General features: G+C 34.8%; 1 protein-coding gene across 1 annotated transcript in view; it reads right to left on the bottom strand.

Moving 5' to 3' along the window:
- wkd (TBC1 domain family member whacked) overlaps positions 1-14,743 on the bottom strand; it is a 147,437-nt gene that overhangs the window by 28,875 nt on the left and 103,819 nt on the right. Inside the window, exon 8 of the mRNA XM_090411809.1 lies at positions 5,629-5,743. Coding sequence (XP_090267935.1) covers positions 5,629-5,743 — 115 coding nt within the window. The remainder of the gene's footprint in view (positions 1-5,628; positions 5,744-14,743) is intronic.

The following is a 14,743-nucleotide window of genomic DNA, read 5'->3' as shown; positions in this document are numbered from 1 at the left end:
CAAGGTTTGATTCCTGTTCTCAAACTCTTTCATTTTCTTTTCAATAATATTTCTGTATTTTAGTCTACAGTTCACATCTGAGAGCTGCTCAACTTTTATTCGCTTTAAAACTTTCTTACATGTTATTCTTTTCAATATGAAATTCAATTTTATCCTGCTCAAGACTAAATAGTGATCACTTCCAATTTCAAATCCTCTGTACACTCTGGTGTCCTGCACCAGGGAGAAAACATCACTATCAACAATAACATAGTCAATGAGACTTTTCTTATTCCTAGCCTCTTCTCTCCATGTGAATTTGTGCACATTTTTATGTTGGAACATGGTGTTAGTAATAACCAGTGCATGTCCTGAGCAGAAATCCAACAGATATTTGCCATTATTATTAGCTTTGCTCTTTTCTCCAAATTTTCCCAAAATATTTTTGTATGTCTCACAATCATTTCCTACTCTACTATTTAGATCCCCAACAAGGACCAACTTTTCCTTTTTCATTGTGTCAGTTGCTTTTTCTAAAGCCTCAAAAAAACAAACTCAAACTCAAACTCAAAAAAACTAATAAAAAAAAACAAACTCAAAAAAACAAACCAAAAATCCCCAAAAGGGGATTTTTGGTTTGTCATTGGCCTTTTTGAAAATATGGGAACATTTGGAGAAACTGAAATGGTTGCTCTTCATATCTCTAAGGTATCTGTATTGACTTACTTACTTGTATTTAATAATCATACAGGCTTATTAAGTAATCTCTCATCTTATAATCTGTCTTCTGATTTTGCAAGTGGGTTGTAAGCATTCTCTAAGGTTGGTTGTACATCACATGTAATAATGAATGGAGCTTTTTCTTCTAGCTTTACAACTAATGCTTATATTACAGTTTCACTTGAGTTTTTTTTCCTTCCATATATCAATTATTCTTCTTGAGTATATATACATCCATATTCAGTTTTGCTGATTGCAGCATTGCATCCTCTTTCTCATTCAACAAACCTCGCATTACACAAATCAAATAATTTCTAGAATCACTTCCATAATCTAAAATATGTTTCCAAACCATTCTTTAATGAAATTTTAATAACCATGTTATCTTTAATGGTATTAAAACTCAATGCTGACTTACCTCTGACAAAAACATTTTTTCCAGTCTTACTTCTCAGAATAGTCAAATATCTGGTGGACAAGATTTCTCTTCTTGATATAACTAACATCATAATAAATTTAGTTTAATCCTTTACCCAAGTGTAAGCAAACAAAGTTTGCACCTGAAGTATCTTCAGGACTGAGGCAACTCGTAGCAAAGGTGGACCAAGCTCTCATCACTCCTTGTCTAAATATCTCCCATAATGCAAAGCACATCTCCTTGTGGACATGTATAATGCTATGCATTAAGGGAAGGGCCACTACCTTGACCGGTTCAATCTTTATTGAGGTCTCGCCAGTGGGAGCCAGACCCAGAAGTGGCGATACTGAGGCAGAAGCAATGGAGAGGTCATATTTACTTACACGAATTGCCAAAAGGTGTACCACCTTATTATTAATTTACTCTGGATTTAGAGAAAGCTGTTGGAAGTTTATTTTCCACTTGGTTAGACTATAATAAATTTAGTTTAATCCTTTACCCAAGTGTAAGCAAAGAAAGTTTGCACCTGAAGTATCTTCAGGACTTAATGCATAGAATTATACATGTCTGCAAAGAGATGTGCTTTGCATTATGGGGATATACTGAGACAAGGAGTGATGAGATTGGTCCACCTTTACTACGAGTTGCCTCAGTCCTGAAGATACTTCAGGTGCAAACTTTGTTTGCTTACACTTGGATAAAGGATTAAACTAAATTTATTATAGTCTAACCAAGTGGAATAAACTTCCAATAACTGACATCATCTTTCTTGACATAAAAGGTCATAATAAATGCATCCCTAGAACCAAATAAAATTTGGCTCTCCTTTATTCTATGCATTACTTTACCCCTGAACAATTATTAGCTCTATAAGAATAACAAATTTGTAGAGCTATCAAATGCTGTCTTCACATCTGGAGTGCCTCTAAGGGCTATCTAAAAATTCTCACCTCAATACAGAAGAGATTAATCAGTGATTAATAACCTGTCTCAACAATTAAACTGTTCATCAGAATTGGCAGCACTGGTAATTGTTAACTTTCACCTACATCTATTAAACATGCAGCAGCTAGCCAGCATTACCCTTTCACAGTTCAACTCCAAACTAAATGAACAAATTGTTCTTTCTCTTCATTCATTTTATTCCTCTGGAAGCTTTTCGTCTTATGTATTTCTATAATGTATAAGTCTTTCTTTAAATCTGATATAAACAAGTTTTACTGGCTCCACTATTTTCTGCCAGTCTACAGTATAGGTTGAATAACCTAATGTGGAATTATCATAAGAAAATTCAAGTGGTATTTCCTGTGTGTTCATGGCAATACATATCCATAGGAAATTTAAAGTCATCTTCTGCTCCAGTAATCGCGATATTCAACAATAGAAAATACGTATTTTATCTATAATCTTCAATAAGGAAATATGCAGATTCTGGAAATATGAAGCATGTTTCCCCGATTGTATTCATTGTGGTAACTATCAGTTTTTGATGGCTACTAGAATGGTCTTCCCTACTGTTCATATGTAGTGTACAAATGTGGTGTATGCAATACTAAGGTGAACTGTAATTCCAAACTAAAATAGCAATAGTGTTGATAGCAATAATGATGATGCACATGTATGCTAAAGTTGCTGAAAGATCAAAATAAGCAAGTTTATAAGCCTTGTTTAGGCTAATTTCTAGTCAACATAATTTGCTTTATAAAAACAATTTAGTTTTTATAAATTATATATATTATATATTTTTATATAAGTCTTTTTTCACAAAAAAAGAAGAATTAATAGATTATCTAAACAAAATTAATTGCTTCCACAACACCATCAAGTTCACATTGGAACTAGAAAAAGATAATAAACTTCCATTCCTAGATGTCCTTATTAAGAAACAAACTGACAATAGCATCAACCTGTCAGTATATAGAAAACCTACTAACACTGGATGCTACCTCCATTTCGACTCATCTCACCACATATCCCAGAAACTCAGCATTATCCATATGCTCAAAAAAAGAGCTATACAGTGTACCACAGACCCTGGCGACCTACAAGAAGAATTAATGAAAATATCCAAAGATCTATCCCTAAATGGCTATCCCTACAAGAATCATCAACAAGATTCTCTTTAGTGACATACCGCAAAGACAACGAGATAAAACCCAATACATCAGCTCTATAACAATTCCATTTGTTAGTGCCATATCCAGAAAATTAGCTCTTCTTCTAAAACCATATAATATCAGAGTAACCTTCAAACCTATTGAGACCATTCAAAAGTTTATAAGATCACTGAAAGACAGCCATCCTTTCTACAAATACTCTAGAGTTTATAGCATACCTTGTTCTTGTGGTATTAATTACATCGGACAGACATCTAAAAGTTTTGATACAAGAAAGAAAGAACACATAGGCTATGTAAGGAATAACAGACAGGATATATCAGGCCTTTCTTCACACTTTGCCTCTACCAACCATAATATTGAATGGGATATGAGTCATATGCCTTACATAGAAGACAACTACCATTCCAGAACATTTAAAGAAGCTGCTACAGTCGCCCGTTCAACAGGTAACTTAAATAAGAATCAAGGCCTAATCTTACCAGATGCATGGAAAACTCTAATCAGATCATTTAACCAAAAAGAAACGAACTTTCATGAACATTACATTAAATATCTCAACAAATAAAACAAGTAAAACCTCTTGACCTCTTCATGTTAATGAATTTGTTACCCATTTTTTACTGAATTAAACTATTCATTTATTGTGATTTTTCTCTTTGTTCCTTAATTTATGGAAACCATTGTAGTTCAAAAAAGCAGCTTTACAGATGAATGTATTACAAGCAGAGAATGGTCTTGCTTGTGGACTTTCTGGGAGGGGGTGGGGAAAGAGAGAGATGCCATGGTCACTTTAGAATGGTACATGGAGACACTGCAGAAAAGAAATACATCCATAGCTTGGTCAACCAGAAACAGGAATGAGATCCTTCTCCATGACAATGCACTACTCACACCACTTGATACAATCTGAAAAAGACGACATGACAGGTAGTGAAGGGGTAAAAAGCAAGGCCATAAAGTAGTGGTAGTCTGCTATGTTTCTGTGCTAAGTTAATGAAATGTCAAGAGTAACCACATGAGTTTCTCCAAACCTTTTTTGTTGCTTGTGTCTAAAGTTAGGCAATGACAGCTAGATATGCAGTCAACTTAGAGTGGTGGATCCATATTACTGGTTATTAATTAACTGCTGAATCTCCAGGGTGGTGAAGAAACTAGCTACTGCTTTCTCCAAAACTTGAAGAGAGAGAGCAGTGAGATGACAGTTTAACAGCTGACTTGCACTGTTTTAGAATGGGCAAGTATAGGTTTGCTTCCATACTATAGTGTAAATGAGTAGAGAAGATTGCAATGACAACATAGGATGAATGGATGGGTGCTAACTGTCAGAGGACATGTTTTGAACAGAGCTGGGACGGATCTCATCAGGAATGCATGCTTGTTGGTATCAAAGCTCTTCAGGATTTTTCAAATTTCTTTCTGCTGAAAAAACAAGAAGCATGGAATCTTCCTGATATCATTTGCCACCACCTTTGAAGGAGATGAAGCAGAAGAATGATGTAGGTCAACCTTGTTATCATTCACAGCTGGTTTGGTATCCATATTTCACTGCACTGGAAGTTCTGTATGTTTGGACTCAAAAATTTTACCACCAGGATATTTAGCCCACCAGTTTATTGACCGAACAGACTCCCAGGTTGGCAGCCTACATCGAATGTTGCTTTGGGAATATATCTTGAAAATCATTACTTACCACTATCAAAGTTTGCATGCCTTCCCATTTTACTATAGGAAGCCATCAGCTATGTTTGGATCCAACATTTTGACTCTCCTGAGTAGTTTACCTAAATCAACATCAAAAGTTTTAATTTTTAGATTGTTATCATGAAATTGATGCTATTGTTTCCTTTTATTTCTCTAATCTTTAAAAGGTACCAGTGGCATAACTATAAACAACAAATTACACGATAGCCACAGTAATTAACTTGAATGAAAGTACAGATATATCATACTGAAAATAATAGTACATCACCAGTGTGTATACTAAAGAGAATAGTACACCACCAGTGTGTAGAAACAAGCAAATCAAAGAAAGGAATACAAGGTACATACAACAAATGGTTTACCAATTAAAAATGACTGCAGTGAGTTAAAAATTAATATTAATAAAGCATCAAAAGAAATTGTAATTTATTGTTTTTCTTTCTCTGTTGATTTTGTATAATTGATAATGTATGTCAAAATGAAAAATAAAATATTGGTTGATGTATAACAATTTTTTTATTGTTTACAAATTTAATTGAAAAAAAAAAACTTTACATATAAAAAATTCATGAGATAAGCCACTGTGAATAATTTTGAACAAAAAAAGTTGTTTAGACATGGGTCATTTTTTTTCTTTTTTAAATAATGAATGAAATTTAAAAATGGGAGAAAAATTTGAGACTAACTTACCTTCACAAAGGAACATATCCCATATTCTGAGTACTGAGGCCCATGGTAAGGTACGAGAAAATGCACACATGAACCATTCTGTCATGTAAAGTACTGGCTCAACTCGCTGCTTCTTCTAACAAGCACCAAAAAAAAAAGTTCTTTATAACACAATAAAAACAAACTGTGTTTAATTTACTCACATTACAGAATATCTGTGTTCAAAAATATTCTAATGTAAAAAGCAAAAGCAGGGTGACAACAACAAAAGAAAAAATGAATATTAATCATGCTTTCAATAAGAAAAATCAATACTTTTTTGTTCCTAATACAAATTTGTAGGTAACAGTACACGAATATCATCTAATAAAAATTTGGTTTATATTCATTTATTTGTAAGAATACTATAATATAATTAATGTATATAATTATCAATAGAAACCTATATAGAACTAGAAGTGTTTTCCTATGAGTTCTAACTCACCTTCAGCTATGAGAAAAATACTGCCAGTTCTATATGAGTTCTAACTCACCTTCAGATGAATAGCCCTTACAATTCTAAGACAGGATATGAACCCAGTCTTTCCAAAGAGAGACCCAGTCTTTATTAATTGAGCTATAGAGTCTCTAATTATCAATAAAATAGTAAAATGCAGCATTACCTGTTACTGAATGTAATAAGTAATGCTACTGAAATGCAAAACATTAACACTCAGTAATAACAATAGTGAGGAAAAACATAACAAAATTTTTAAAAACCTTAAAAAATTCCTTACTACAAACTGGTCAATTCCTATCACTGATCACACATTGATAAGCTAGAAACTGGCAATTCTAATGGGTGTCAAGAGGATACTATTAATTTACTGTACAATATCAGACAACTCTCCATAACGCAAACTTTGCAGGAAACAAGAGAACAGTTTGAAAGCAACATCTACAAAGACAATAAGTCAAAGACTGCAACTGCAATAGTTACTTGTAGATATAAAAATAAACTTGTACTTTTCACATCTAATGACTAACATCAGGTAGATGAAGGTACTGGAGAATACACAAAATAATCTGAACTTTTTTTAACAGCAGCATTTTTGAAACTACTATTAATAATAACAATGATTCAATATAATAATCATGGGTCATTTCACACCATGGTTCCTGTTTAAAATACCAGGTGACACATGATCATATAACTTCAGAGGATTACTCAACATCCTTCAAGAGAATGGATGTTGAAGAATCCTCTGAAGTTACATGATACTGTCTCGATGTCTTCGAGGTAAATTGCCTTACCTAGAAGACATTGAGGCAGATGACCAATCCATTTCTTCAACATCCTGTTCATGATGTTCTGAGAAAACATGTACCAGTGAGGCCACTTATTTCCTCTTGTATTCAATATCCACCCAGATGTTCTTTCTTACAGATTTGAAAACCCTCCTCTATTCCATGCAAGGTCAGTTTTGTTACAGGTACAAGTAAGTTGGGTTTATTTTTGCAATATGAGTAAATTCCACAAATGTAGTTTTTGTTGCAAAAGAACTGTTTGTTATAGTGCATGGTTTACTACAGTGAATTTTCTTCTTTAGCACAGTATCATATGGTGTACCTCTGGTTGAGATTCGCCAGTAATTTGTTACAGTGAGAGCTGACCGCATACAGCATTTCCATTGCATGAATCATCTATAGCAATGATACCATTTGAATGGAAAGATCCATGTTCAAATTTCATCTGCAAAGTAAGGAATATTTATAATGGTTTTTCGGTTGAAGATTAATTAGTTTCATATAGAGGAGACAGACATTGAGGCAAATGAACTCATGAGTCTTCCCCAGAAAGGCTGTTTGTATGTGGTACACTACTATTAACAAATGGACATGATACATATTACATAATCAAGAAAGCCACGCCCTTAATTTTTAACCAAACTCTCATATCTGTGGTCTAGTTGTGTCAAATATTTTATTTCTAATACAATTTTCTGATTCTTGAAGTAAAAAAAATGGTAAGAACAGTCACAAAAACTGCAAGTTTGTGTTTTGGCTTAATTTTTTTCTTATTTCATATATTTATTCACCTCCCACAATGCTTATTCTATTATCAATTTTCATATTTTAATTGCTGTTATACTAAAAATTGTATAATACAATAATAAGTTAATAAGTTCTCCATTGAAAATGCTGTTGATGTTTTTTATGTTCCTGAATTATTTTCAATTTGTCTTTTTAAAATCCATCTTCATATCAAAATTTGTTATAACAATTATTCAATTCAGTTAGTGTCTTGAAGATGTGTACTTTATCAGAACTCCCACATCTCTGGTTTTAATACCATGTTTAATGCCACTTTCCTTCATTATGCAATTCATATAAATTATGAAGATACCATGCACCCTTGTCTTACATCCAACTTGATCACCAAACCATCTTATTGTGCCTCCTGATTCTAACTGCTAACTTACAATACAGCAGTTTCCCCCCTTATCCACAGTTTCAGTTAGCTGCGGTCAACCCCAGTCCAAAAATATAAAACGGAAAATTCCAGAAATAAACATTTCTGGAATTTTAAATTGCATGCTGTTCTGAGTAGTTCTCAGTTATCAGGCCGAGTGTCACAGTATCACAGTGCTTGTGTTCAAGTAAACCATATTTTACTCAATAATGGCCCCAAAGTGCAAGAGTAGTGATGCTGGAAATTCAGATATTAAGTGCTTCCTTTATAAAAAGTGAAAAGGTTAAAATTTTCATAAGGAAAAAAAAAAAAAGCACATGCTGAGGTTGCTAATATTCCATTCACATAACATTTATTACAGTATATTGTTATAATTGTTCTATTTATTTATTTTTTAACGGTATATATTAGAACATAGAAAAATAAGTAAATAATTAATTTATTAACTTATTGCTGATATTTCGCTGGTGTAATAACCAGCATCTTCAGAGCACAAAAACACAGTTTGTCACAATACGCAAGACTCTAACAACATGGTGTAATCAAAGGACTAGTTAAACAAAATTGTAGCAGCAACACAAAGACTAAAGTCCTGATTTTGGCGCCCTCTATCTGAAAAAAAAAAAATTGCAGCTATCACATAGAACACCTGGAAAAACTAGCAATCAATACAGCCACTCTCAAACCAACACTTTGGCTACGCTATGTGATGTGCTTGCTATTTGGGCACATGGCCCAGAGCCATTGCAAACATTCTTAGTGCATTTAAATAGCCAACATCTAAAAATCCACATTACAATGGAACTGGAAGCTAATAACTGTCTGCCCTTCCTGGATACACTTATCACACGTCTTCCAGATGGTAGGGAAATATTTACACAAACAATCACACCATCACCCTTCTCAACAATATGACATTTTAAAAATGCTAACTCACAGAGCGAGAGCAATCTGTTCCAATGACAATGCGCTTGCTGCTGAACTGGCTCACTTACACCACACCTTCTTGGCCAATGGCTATAATCCCCATAAGATAAACAAAATACTAAACGCTCCTAAGAAATCCCTCCCACTATCCACCACAGAGAACTACAACAAAACAGTCACCATCCCATACATTAAAGGCACATCCAAAAAGATTTCAAGAATTCTTAATAAACATGAACTACGCACCACATTCAGACCGTGTGGCAAATTAGCAACCCTTATCCGCTCACCCAAGGACAGCATTCCTCCTTTATCACATCCAGGAGTCTACGAAGTACCCTGCTCATGTAATCAAGCCTACTACGGTCAAACAGGAAGAACTGTGAACATCCGCATCAGCGAACACAAAAGATACATCCGGCATCATCACTATGGCAAGTCGGGCCTAGCAGACCATGCTCAGGATACCCCTGCACATAGGATTAACTGGAAGAACACAAAAGTACTGCACAGAAGCGCTTACAAGTTGGAGAGATTGTTTTTAGAGGCAACGGAAGCCCTGAAACACACTCCAAATCTCAACAAATATGGCTGTATAAATTTGCCTAAAATCTGGGAGATAGTCATCTTAAGAAAAAATTGTACCGGTTTTTTTCTCTGTTTAGGACTCTAGTCTTATGCGATAGCAGCAATTTTTTTTTTTTTTTTCCAGATAGAGGGTGACAAAATCAGAACTCTAGTCTTTGTGTTGCCGCTACAATTTTGTTTAACTAGTCCGTTGATTACACCATGTTGTTAGAGTCTCGCGTATTGTAACAAACTGTGTTTTTGTGCTCTGAAGATGCTAGTTATAACACTAGCGAAATATCAGCAATAAGTTAATAAATTAATTATTTACTTATTTTTCTGTGTTCTAATATATACCATTAAAAAAATAAACAACATGTATGATGAACACATAAGTCTGTCCACATGGTCTATTTATTATTAGTTATTGTTGTTAATCTCTTACTCTGCTAATTTATCAATTAAACTTCATGACAGGTATGTACGTATGTATAGAAAGAACATAATACATATAGGGTTCGGTACTATCCATGGTTTCAGGTATCTACTGGGGGTCTTGGAACGTATCCCCCATGGATGGGGGAGAGACTACTGTATAAGTAGAAGCTATACACCCTCTGTCTAAAAAGAAACCGAACTTTTCGAAAATAGAAGAAACTAGTGGCACCACCTGTTGTATCTTTTTGTTGTCGAAAGCAGCAACCTTCATTAGTGCTGTGTCAACTGTTTATGACATTTGTTTCATTAGAAGCAGAGTTATAGTGCCAAAAGTGCCAGTGTGTTTGGACGAATGGTCGGAAAATGAATTTCAAATAGAGCTGAGATCGACTTTTGTGTTAAACTTGGTAAAGGTTTTACCGAAACGCATCAAATGCTTCAAAAAGCATACGGTGATGAATGCTTATCCCATACTCAAGTTTACAAGTGGTTTAAGCAATTTCAAAGTGGTCGTGAGACGCTTGAAGACGACGAAAAGCAGGGCTGTCCAAAAACTGGACTGAGCAAAGTTAACATCTAAAAAGTATGTGATTTCATCAAAGAAAACCCGAAATCATCCGTGAGATTGATTGAAGATGATTTGGGGATTCCAAAATCAATTGTGCACAACATTTTGACTAAGAGTTTGGGCCTTCGTAAATTGAAACCACGATTCGTTCCCCACAAGTTGACCAACGATCGAAAAATGTATTGAACTGAATACTCTGAAGATGCTAGTTATAACACTAGCGAAATATCAGCAATAAGTTAATAAATTAATTATTTACTTATTTTTCTGTGTTCTAATATATACCATTAAAAAAATAAACAACATGTATGATGAACACATAAGTCTGTCCACATGGTCTATTTATTATTAGTTATTGTTGTTAATCTCTTACTCTGCTAATTTATCAATTAAACTTCATGACAGGTATGTACGTATGTATAGAAAGAACATAATACATATAGGGTTCGGTACTATCCATGGTTTCAGGTATCTACTGGGGGTCTTGGAACGTATCCCCCATGGATGGGGGAGAGACTACTGTATAAGTAGAAGCTATACACCCTCTGTCTAAAAAGAAACCGAACTTTTCGAAAATAGAAGAAACTAGTGGCACCACCTGTTGTATCTTTTTGTTGTCGAAAGCAGCAACCTTCATTAGTGCTGTGTCAACTGTTTATGACATTTGTTTCATTAGAAGCAGAGTTATAGTGCCAAAAGTGCCAGTGTGTTTGGACGAATGGTCGGAAAATGAATTTCAAATAGAGCTGAGATCGACTTTTGTGTTAAACTTGGTAAAGGTTTTACCGAAACGCATCAAATGCTTCAAAAAGCATACGGTGATGAATGCTTATCCCATACTCAAGTTTACAAGTGGTTTAAGCAATTTCAAAGTGGTCGTGAGACGCTTGAAGACGACGAAAAGCAGGGCTGTCCAAAAACTGGACTGAGCAAAGTTAACATCTAAAAAGTATGTGATTTCATCAAAGAAAACCCGAAATCATCCGTGAGATTGATTGAAGATGATTTGGGGATTCCAAAATCAATTGTGCACAACATTTTGACTAAGAGTTTGGGCCTTCGTAAATTGAAACCACGATTCGTTCCCCACAAGTTGACCAACGATCGAAAAATGTATTGAACTGAATACTCTGAAGATGCTAGTTATAACACTAGCGAAATATCAGCAATAAGTTAATAAATTAATTATTTACTTATTTTTCTGTGTTCTAATATATACCATTAAAAAAATAAACAACATGTATGATGAACACATAAGTCTGTCCACATGGTCTATTTATTATTAGTTATTGTTGTTAATCTCTTACTCTGCTAATTTATCAATTAAACTTCATGACAGGTATGTACGTATGTATAGAAAGAACATAATACATATAGGGTTCGGTACTATCCATGGTTTCAGGTATCTACTGGGGGTCTTGGAACGTATCCCCCATGGATGGGGGAGAGACTACTGTATAAGTAGAAGCTATACACCCTCTGTCTAAAAAGAAACCGAACTTTTCGAAAATAGAAGAAACTAGTGGCACCACCTGTTGTATCTTTTTGTTGTCGAAAGCAGCAACCTTCATTAGTGCTGTGTCAACTGTTTATGACATTTGTTTCATTAGAAGCAGAGTTATAGTGCCAAAAGTGCCAGTGTGTTTGGACGAATGGTCGGAAAATGAATTTCAAATAGAGCTGAGATCGACTTTTGTGTTAAACTTGGTAAAGGTTTTACCGAAACGCATCAAATGCTTCAAAAAGCATACGGTGATGAATGCTTATCCCATACTCAAGTTTACAAGTGGTTTAAGCAATTTCAAAGTGGTCGTGAGACGCTTGAAGACGACGAAAAGCAGGGCTGTCCAAAAACTGGACTGAGCAAAGTTAACATCTAAAAAGTATGTGATTTCATCAAAGAAAACCCGAAATCATCCGTGAGATTGATTGAAGATGATTTGGGGATTCCAAAATCAATTGTGCACAACATTTTGACTAAGAGTTTGGGCCTTCGTAAATTGAAACCACGATTCGTTCCCCACAAGTTGACCAACGATCGAAAAATGTATTGAACTGAATACTGCAAGCACCTCATTAAAACCACTCGTAAGGACTCAAACTTCCTTGAAATGATTGTTACTAGTAATGAAACATGGTATTTTGAGTATGAACCCAAAAAAGAGTGCTGAGTGGAGACCACCAGAAGAAAGGCATCTGAAAAAAAGTTGCTTGGAGAAGTCAAAAGTAAAGATGCTGATTTGTTTATATGGTTCCAAAGGCATTATCCACAAAGAATTTGTTCCACCTGGCCAAACAGTCATTGGCGAGTTTTATCTAGAAGGTTTTGAAGCGATTGTTACCGAGAATTCTTCACGTATGGCATGAATATCGTTATGCAGGCAGCTGGTCACTTTTGCACAATAATGCACCATCTCATCATTCGAACATCGTGAGACAGTTTTTGAGCAAAAATGAAGTTTGTGTGTTGGATCACTCGCCGCATCCACCTGATTTAGCACCCTGTGACTTCATTTGCCGATGAAGGAAAGCATACAACACCACTGAAAACTTCAAGCGCAGTAACTACGACCCTCGACAGTATCCCAAACACCGATATAAAAACTCATTTAACAAGTTAATTGACCGTGCCAAATGCTGTATCAAAGTTGAGGGAGAGTATATTGATTGAAATAAATGATCTGAATAATTATAATTGGACTGTGTTTTATTTTCTATCAAAAGTTCAGTTTCTTTTTGGACAGAAGGTGTATATTGTTCTACGTAATATCTTGTTTACACCATATAAATATAGCATTTTGAACAGCCTTTCTCTTGGCACTTATATGTCATTTCCAGATCACTTAAACAGATCCTTGAAACATTCCCATAACTTCAACTATTTGCTGTTTTTTTTTTAAAGTAGCAGATTGATCCTGACAACTGTTTGGTCTGAATCCAGCTTGTTTTTCCCCCAAGTTCCTGTTCCACAATTTCTTAGCCTCTTCTCGCGTATGCTTGAATAAATCTTACCTACTATACACAGTATACAAATTCCCTACTATAAGAGCTTTGTGACAATCATTGAAAAGTCTCTCCATCTTCCCTTTTGAGCTAGGCTTCTTAGAAACCTGCTTATTACTTATGATAGAGCAGTTAATCCTATCTGTATTATCTATAAATTGCATGTTTTGGATTGGTTTGCCTGTTTTGCAAGTAGAAAAACCTGAGTGTCTGGGAGGAATAACCCTGCCATCTCTTGTATGACATCAGCTAACTCACCTTCAGTGGAAAAGCAGACATCCTGAATTATGAAATGTAACCACTGTAAAATTTTATACCTTCATATTAGTGCCTTTTTAGTCAAACATCATTTACATCTGCTGCCTTTCCAGTTTCTCATGGATTGTTCGATCCGATCGATATGTATTGCTGATTGCATTAGAGCATTTCCTATCATTATTCTGTCACCGCTTATCTCTAACAATCTTTCATAGTAATCATTCCAGACATCCAGAATATCTTTGTTCCAGTTGAAGTCAATTTTATCATCAGATTCCTTTTATTAGTAATAAAAGGAATAATATTCCTTTTATTAGTCCATTTCTAAACTTTTTCAATAGCCTTCAATTCACTTAGTCACCTCCATAATAAATTTAGTTTAATCCTTTATCCAAGTGTGAGCAAACAAAGTTTGCGCCTGAAAGTATCTTCAGGACTGGGTTAAGGTGATACAACACCTGGGCAACTCGTTGCAAAGGTGGAGCAAGCTACCAACACTCCTATCTTAGTATCTCCTATAATGCAAAACACATTTTTTTCAACTTTCAACATCAATAGTCACCTCCAATATATTTATCTTCTACATTCATACTAGTCTTCCACGACTAATTCCTTGGACACATAAATTACCTTTTTTTTTTTACCTTTTTTTTTCTGTATTTTCTAAGAGCGCTTGGCTGAATCAATGTTCTCTTTATATTTTGTCATTAAGTCTTCGTTTCTTCTTCTTCTTTACAAGCAAAAAATTTTTTTCCCTCAAGGGTTTGTATATTTGAGTCTAAAGTTCATTTCTGGTGTTGCTTAAGTTCAAAGCTAAATAACAGGGATGAACCACATCACCTTTAAGGAATGCAGAGAACCAACCGGGACTTCTGACCTAAAGTCCAATCCTCACCTTCACGTAGTGCACCCTGTTAGTAGAT

The sequence above is a fragment of the Typopeltis vanoorti genome, chromosome 22 (assembly GCF_054136105.1).
Source record: "Typopeltis vanoorti isolate ZY-2024b chromosome 22, IOZ_Tvanoo_1.0, whole genome shotgun sequence".
Classification (NCBI taxonomy): domain Eukaryota; kingdom Metazoa; phylum Arthropoda; class Arachnida; order Uropygi; family Thelyphonidae; genus Typopeltis; species Typopeltis vanoorti.
This window is presented reverse-complemented; position numbering and strand designations above follow the sequence as displayed.